Below are 8,391 nucleotides of genomic sequence, written 5' to 3'. Positions count from 1 at the left end.
CATTTTTGCTAAATTGCTTCCCTAAGAAGTTATGTCCTGGACCACTGGGATGGCTATGATTGGAATCTGTCTGCTTTTGTTTCTAACTTAAGCAGAGCATGGCTGGCCTGTGCAGAAGGTAATTTCCCCGATATTTGAGCACCTGGGCCAGTGACTTCTACAAAGCACAGACACATTCTCATTTCTGGGTTCAGACATCTACCCTATACTTAGCATTTTCTTTTAGACTGCTCAAGGTTGGTGCTTCTTTCATCTCCTGTGAGCTCTGCAGGTCCATGTTTCCTTAGTAGCTCACTCCTGACACTGCCTCAGCTAGTCACACCACTCATTTAACCATGAGCTTGATGTGCAGCCCAGAGTGAGACCCAGGGAAAAGAGAGATTTCTGTTCTTAGTGGGAGAGAATATTTAAGTTTAGGCCTCTGCTTTAAGATTTGGGACTCAGTTTTGCCCTTTAGCAGTGTACATATCAATACCCCAAAGGAGTTTTTCTTGGATGCATTTTGCTTTGAATGTGAAATAGACTTTCGAAGCTTTTGATTTAATAAGGCACAGGCACGAGGCTACATTCATTATTTAGACTAGAACTTATTTTGCACTTGATGTAAGAAAAATCTGGCACGCTTATTCAGGGTAATTGCACAGAGTGAAATGAACCCAATTTATGTAAAAGATTATTGAAGGAATAAAAAACTTCCAAAGTCAGTCTGTTAAATCATTCATTGACATCTTGTCCAAATTTGGATCCTGTGCTTTGCCAGCTTTTAAAGCAAAGCAAAGAAGCAATTATTTAAAAGTGATAGTGAAAAGCAGTATTGAAAGAGAGCAATCCTGGAGGGTGGATATATTTTAAGTGAGTATTCTCTCTTAAATAATGTAATCCACAGACCATAGAAGTAGGCCCAGAGAATCATCTCTCAGTTTATGTCTTCACCTGATCAAAAGACATGAAAATGCAATGTAAATGATGTAACCTGCTTTAAAAATAATAATTATCTCTCTTATTCTTTTACAGATTTCTAATTTATTTTATGATTAAAATTTTGCTATGTACCATATGGGTACAGTTAGGCTTAAAGTCAAATTCTGAGAATCTAGCTTCTTTGAAACTATTTGTTTCTTTTACATTTCCAGTTAACGTCTATAAATTTACCTGATGCTAAAAAATCTGATGTAAAGAAATTAAAAATCTAAGTCCTTTTCTCCGATCTATATATTAAAAGTCTAAAATTTCTGAGGAGGTAGAAGCAACACGTTCATCACTTAATTGTTCTCTAGACTTAATAGCAGAAATATTTTAGGTAATCCAAAAGCAAGTAAAAAATAAAGCAACTTTAATTGATTCCTTTGGATCTTTTTTTCAAAATTGTAAATAAATTGTTCTTATGTTTTCTATGTGGCCATTTCAGAAGATACACAAATGAAAATGCAATGTAAATGATGTCACCCACTTTTTAAAAAATAATTATCTCATTCTTTTACAGATTGATAATTTATTTTCTGACTAAAATTTTGCTATGCACTAAATGGGTACAGTTAGGCTTAAAGTTTAATTCTGGGAATCTAGCAGGATATAGACAAATGAAATGCTATAAGATGTAGGATGATATAAAAATATCCTTACTTTGCCTGTATGGAACAAAGGCAGTCTACTCTATCAGGGGAGTAAAAGCAAATCTGAAGGAAGTATTTTTCACACTTGCATAAGTATAGGTCTCATTTGCCCTGAAGAGAGACACAGGGCTAGATGTCTTGTGACAGTGCCTGTAGGGGTGTCGGTGGGGCCCTGAAATAGCATCATATAGCACCCCGATATGAATGTTTGGAGCTCAAGAGAAGTGGCCATTGACAACATTTCTCCTCGCAGGGTCTTCTGTGCAGCCTCTCAAGAATCAATAAGTCAGTTAGTCAACCCACACATCAGTATTTGCTGCACTTTAGAAGCAATGATGGTATTTGCTACTGGTGAGTATGTTCTGTATATTCATAAAACAGCCTGACTCAACTGCAGTAGATTTAAACGTGCATTCGTGGGAGTCTATTGTGTTGAATTTTAATTTTCTATTTTTCCTTTTAATTTTCTATTTGACTACTTCCAAGCTTTGTAATTAGGCTATCATGTATTTATGGTCATAAGAAGTCAGTTTTAAACTAAATACTCTTTAGCACCCCTTTTCATATATATTTTCATCCCATATGTAAAGTTTGGGATAAAAATGTTCAAAGAGTATGGAAAAATACAATAAATTGAAGGGTAGAACATTTTTAAAACCACCAATTTACCTTGTTCTTCAAATTTTTTAAGGTTTAGAAACTTTATTAGTATTTTAAAGTAGTTTAAAAATTATTATAAATCCTTTTTCAGAATATCTGTTTGTATTCGGGTGAGAGCATGTTCCTCTATTGTGAGCATACAGTGGAACTCAATAAATGCTTGTTTCAAGAATGAATGGCTATAAAAAGATACTTATATTAGTCTTTAACCATAATTGGTAAATCTATATATAAATAGTGTTATCTTTGCCCATGACAATTATGTAACGAAACTAAGTTCAGTATAAGAATGAATTTAAAGTAATACTACAAGAGCGGAAATTTTAAAGGGGGAATTTAAAAGGATTAAAAAAAAGTCTACGGTCTGCCCACAGATTTCTAAATAGAGCATGCTTGACCAGGAAAATGGCAATAAGCATTTGTGAATGAATTTCATATTAAAGGAAATAATCAATACAAAGCTCTGTACATTTAAATTAACATAAAGAAAACACAATTATTTGTAAAAAAAAAAATGTGCATTAAGAGAAATGATACTAGACATCTACCCTATACTTAGCATTTTCCTTTAGACTGCTCAAGGTTGGTGCTTCTTTCATCTCCTGTGAGCTCTGCAGGTCCATGTTTCCTTAGTAGCTCACTCCTGACACTGCCTCAGCTAGTCACACCACTCATTTAACCATGAGCTTGATGTGCAGCCCAGAGTGAGACCCAGGGAAAAGAGAGATTTCTGTTCTTAGTGGGAGAGAATATTTAAGTTTAGGCCTCTGCTTTAAGATTTGGGACTCAGTTTTGCCCTTTAGCAGTGTACATATCAATACCCCAAAGGAGTTTTTCTTGGATGCATTTTGCTTTGAATGTGAAATAGACTTTCGAAGCTTTTGATTTAATAAGGCACAGGCACAAGGCTACATTCATTATTTAGACTAGAACTTATTTTGCACTTGATGTAAGAAAAATCTGGCACGCTTATTCAGGGTAATTGCACAGAGTGAAATGAACCCAATTTATGTAAAAGATTATTGAAGGAATAAAAAACTTCCAAAGTCAGTCTGTTAAATCATTCATTGACATCTTGTCCAAATTTGGATCCTGTGCTTTGCCAGCTTTTAAAGCAAAGCAAAGAAGCAATTATTTAAAAGTGATAGTGAAAAGCAGTATTGAAAGAGAGCAATCCTGGAGGGTGGATATATTTTAAGTGAGTATTCTCTCTTAAATAATGTAATCCACAGACCATAGAAGTAGGCCCAGAGAATCATCTCTCAGTTTATGTCTTCACCTGATCAAAAGACATGAAAATGCAATGTAAATGATGTAACCTGCTTTAAAAATAATAATTATCTCTCTTATTCTTTTACAGATTTCTAATTTATTTTATGATTAAAATTTTGCTATGTACCATATGGGTACAGTTAGGCTTAAAGTCAAATTCTGAGAATCTAGCTTCTTTGAAACTATTTGTTTCTTTTACATTTCCAGTTAACGTCTATAAATTTACCTGATGCTAAAAAATCTGATGTAAAGAAATTAAAAATCTAAGTCCTTTTCTCCGATCTATATATTAAAAGTCTAAAATTTCTGAGGAGGTAGAAGCAACACGTTCATCACTTAATTGTTCTCTAGACTTAATAGCAGAAATATTTTAGGTAATCCAAAAGCAAGTAAAAAATAAAGCAACTTTAATTGATTCCTTTGGATCTTTTTTTCAAAATTGTAAATAAATTGTTCTTATGTTTTCTATGTGGCCATTTCAGAAGATACACAAATGAAAATGCAATGTAAATGATGTCACCCACTTTTTAAAAAATAATTATCTCATTCTTTTACAGATTGATAATTTATTTTCTGACTAAAATTTTGCTATGCACTAAATGGGTACAGTTAGGCTTAAAGTTTAATTCTGGGAATCTAGCAGGATATAGACAAATGAAATGCTATAAGATGTAGGATGATATAAAAATATCCTTACTTTGCCTGTATGGAACAAAGGCAGTCTACTCTATCAGGGGAGTAAAAGCAAATCTGAAGGAAGTATTTTTCACACTTGCATAAGTATAGGTCTCATTTGCCCTGAAGAGAGACACAGGGCTAGATGTCTTGTGACAGTGCCTGTAGGGGTGTCGGTGGGGCCCTGAAATAGCATCATATAGCACCCCGATATGAATGTTTGGAGCTCAAGAGAAGTGGCCATTGACAACATTTCTCCTCGCAGGGTCTTCTGTGCAGCCTCTCAAGAATCAATAAGTCAGTTAGTCAACCCACACATCAGTATTTGCTGCACTTTAGAAGCAATGATGGTATTTGCTACTGGTGAGTATGTTCTGTATATTCATAAAACAGCCTGACTCAACTGCAGTAGATTTAAACGTGCATTCGTGGGAGTCTATTGTGTTGAATTTTAATTTTCTATTTTTCCTTTTAATTTTCTATTTGACTACTTCCAAGCTTTGTAATTAGGCTATCATGTATTTATGGTCATAAGAAGTCAGTTTTAAACTAAATACTCTTTAGCACCCCTTTTCATATATATTTTCATCCCATATGTAAAGTTTGGGATAAAAATGTTCAAAGAGTATGGAAAAATACAATAAATTGAAGGGTAGAACATTTTTAAAACCACCAATTTACCTTGTTCTTCAAATTTTTTAAGGTTTAGAAACTTTATTAGTATTTTAAAGTAGTTTAAAAATTATTATAAATCCTTTTTCAGAATATCTGTTTGTATTGGGGTGAGAGCATGTTCCTCTATTGTGAGCATACAGTGGAACTCAATAAATGCTTGTTTCAAGAATGAATGGCTATAAAAAGATACTTATATTAGTCTTTAACCATAATTGGTAAATCTATATATAAATAGTGTTATCTTTGCCCATGACAATTATGTAACGAAACTAAGTTCAGTATAAGAATGAATTTAAAGTAATACTACAAGAGTGGAAATTTTAAAGGTGGAAATTTAAAGGATTAAAAAAAAAGTCTACGGTCTGCCCACAGATTTCTAAATAGAGCATGCTTGACCAGGAAAATGGCAATAAGCATTTGTGAATGAATTTCATATTAAAGGAAATAATCAATACAAAGCTCTGTACATTTAAATTAACATAAAGAAAACACAATTATTTGTAAAAAAAAAAATGTGCATTAAGAGAAATGATACTCGCTTTAAACTTGCATTCTCAATGTTGTCTGTGCAAAGTTGCTTGTAGTGTCCTCAAATGGGTGTCTGAGGCCAGATGTGTAGAAAGCATCACCTTCGATGATAAACATATCAAAGCCTGCTGTTTCCTTGAACTTGATAGAGTCTGGCTAGGTCATGGCTGTGCTTTTGAAGTGATCTGGATATGTGAAACCTGCAGAACAGGCAGAAGCAGCTGGAAGGCATCCTGTATGTATGTCGTGCTATTGCAGCCCTGAGAGAGGAGAAAAATGTGGTTAAAGGATTATTTTCATAGTTCAATCTTGACAATTCTTCCAGTTTGATAATGTTTCCTCTCATCAAGTTTCACCTAATTTTATAATATTTTTCTTGTAATGTTGGTGATTAAAGCAAAGGTAAACACATTCCTTCGGATGGTGTGAGTCCGGCTTTTAATTATCTGTACTAACAGAGAGAAGAATTCACTCAAAACGAGGCAAGCCATTTCCATAAACTTTTAGGGCACATCATTGTATGTGTATTAATGACCCAATATGTCCAATCTTAACTATCCACTTCCCAGACCAACCCCACTGCCCTGAAATAACACAAAAGCACAGTATGAAGGAGGCTATAGTTTGTCCTACCTATAAATGAATAAACAAGAATGGTCTATATAAAGCTAACTGGAATTATTACTGTGCAGTTATTCACAGCAAACCTTGAACACTCTCATCCTCTCACACATATTGATACCGTCTACTTGGTTTGGATGTTTGATGTTGCCATTTTCTGTGGTGCTTCAATGTACAGTATTTGGTGGGGAGGAAGCATTTAAAATTTCAGGTAAATAAACTATGAGGAATTTTCCACTGGGAGAATGAATAAACATTTGCCCTCATATTCTTCATGACTGATGTGGTAAATTAATCTGCTAATGCCTTCTGGGCAGCCAGGGGAGATATTTTCTTGTTCCAGATTCTGCCTCTGATCACTGCCTAGGTTTCCTCGCAACTGTGTCTGTCCCTCTGGAAACTGCCCCTGTATTTCTTGTTCCTTCTGGTCGACTCCATTCCACTGTGTGGCTGTGCCCTACAAATAACACTTGGTCCACCACTTTGTTACTTTTGTACCTTGGTAGTATTTTCTTAACAGTAAGGCATGACTCCTAAAAACATCGCTATAAACATTCAGGTAGCCCTCTGTGACCTGAAGTTTGGTAATTTTCAAACTATGCAATTGACAGTTACTTCGGACAGCAAAAAAAAACTATTGCATATGCATTGCCCATGTATAAACTTGTCAGCACCTTATGCCTTCAGCTGGGTGCTCTGTGGCTATAGATATGCCAGTTTCTTATAGCGTGGGCCCTTAACAGAAGGTCTTCTTCCACCAGCCACAGGTAGAACACAGTGCCTTATGACTCAAGAATGTTCTTGGGACTCTTTTCTTCTCATATCACTGCTTCTGATAAAGACGCAGTAGTATCGGGGCACCTTCTACCTATGCTATAAAGTCTTGGTGAGTGGAGAGGCCACAGGGCAAGTGGTTGCAGAGAGGGTGCCTCTAGTCACTGAACAGGCAGAGGCTAAATTGTCTACTTATCATTTTTCCAGTCTGGAGCTAAGACCCAGCTAAATCAAAGGTTTTGTAAATGGAAGGAAGTGCCCATTTTTACAGAAATCGCCATTGAATGAGAATCCCTCTTTGCAGTCAATAATCATAGTGTTAAATCTGATGTCAAACTTGGCAGCAAAAATCTGCTTCTGCCAGAGGAAACAGTGACAGAAATAACATGCAAGCTTAGCGTTTCTCTTTATAATCAGGAATTCTTGAAAATTAGGTATTGTTGCTTCACCCGAGGGTTTACAGCTGGTTGAGCTTCACAAATGTACTCAAAAAGACTGTTGATGATAAGATTTAGAATTGCAGTAACACTTGCTGCCTGGGAGAAAAACAACAACAACAAAAATGTAGCTCTAACATTTGCTTTGATTCAGAAGTACTTTCTCTCTGGGGCCACTTACCTCTAACAATACACTATTGATCATGGGGTTAAGGACCTCAGCCTTCTTGTTGCTCTGTGGAATCAAAGGATGAAATTGACAGATTAGGTACTCATACTACAAGGCTTGCTACATAAAATGTCATATACTGGCTTTGTTGAAGGATCTCTTAGAAAGGAAGGGGAAGAGAAGTGGAATGCTTACTCTAGACCAGGTGTCATATTTGCTGCCTCTACTATATGATCTCATTTAATTTTGACAGAAATCCTAGGAGGTAGATAGGTACCATGATAACTCTAATTTAAAGATTAGAAAGTAGGAATCAGCAAAGTTGAGGAGCTTGTTTAAGGTCACATAGCTAGAAATTTAAACTCAGACCTTTATAACTATTTAAAAGCTTATGGCCGGCCGGTCTGGGATTAGGCTGAGGTGAGTGAGGCTGAGTTGTATAAGTGCAAGTTGAATCCTATCTTTACTTAAGATGTTGATATTTTGTTCATCATCATGATGTTCTTGCATGCATTTTGATTTTTTAAAATATTGCACTATAATTACTATCTAGATGACTGAAGTTGCTTCTTTGTCTCTCTTGGGGCCCCTTAAATTCTGCAAGTGTGTTAAGTACCTCACTCCCCATCCTAGTCCCAGCTCTGTTTCTTAGTCTTTTTTTTTTTTTCTTATTCTAAATATAAATATGGGTACTTGGTTATAGGATGTGCCTTCCAGGTTACTAGCAAAACAAAAACATTCTTAAATATAACTTGCAAACAGGTCTGCAGATCCCAGTTTGCAAAAATAAGCCTAATATTAATATAAAGTAGATATTCAAAAAATGAGAGCTACTGTTAGTATCATCATGATTATTATTTCCACTATAGGTCTATCCATCATAAGTCTTCTCTATCTAAAATGTTCGACTTATTCTTAGACAATAAATATTAAAGGGCCTGGAAAGAAAGAGGGCAATCTTAATTGG

The 8,391-nt window shown here is 35.3% G+C and overlaps 1 protein-coding gene across 6 annotated transcripts in view; it reads right to left on the bottom strand.

Moving 5' to 3' along the window:
* Positions 1-4,905: 4,905 nt before the first annotated feature.
* Positions 4,906-8,391, bottom strand: part of FAM114A1 (family with sequence similarity 114 member A1) — a 61,865-nt gene continuing 58,379 nt past the window's right edge. For 5 of the 6 annotated variants that reach the window (XM_011365738.2, XM_011365722.2, XM_023534375.1 and 2 more), the window contains one exon: positions 4,906-5,683. In XM_011365738.2, coding sequence (XP_011364040.1) covers positions 5,585-5,683 — 99 coding nt within the window. In that variant the 3' untranslated portion in view covers positions 4,906-5,584. Of the gene's footprint in view, positions 5,684-7,436; positions 7,491-8,391 lie in introns of all 6 variants that reach the window. The other variant, XM_023534372.1, reaches the window with a different exon arrangement.

The sequence above is a fragment of the Pteropus vampyrus genome, unplaced genomic scaffold (assembly GCF_000151845.1).
Source record: "Pteropus vampyrus isolate Shadow unplaced genomic scaffold, Pvam_2.0 Scaffold5, whole genome shotgun sequence".
In the NCBI taxonomy this organism is placed as follows: Eukaryota; Metazoa; Chordata; class Mammalia; order Chiroptera; family Pteropodidae; genus Pteropus; species Pteropus vampyrus.
The sequence above is the reverse complement of the archived record's forward strand: the minus strand, read 5'-3'. Positions and strand labels throughout refer to the sequence as shown.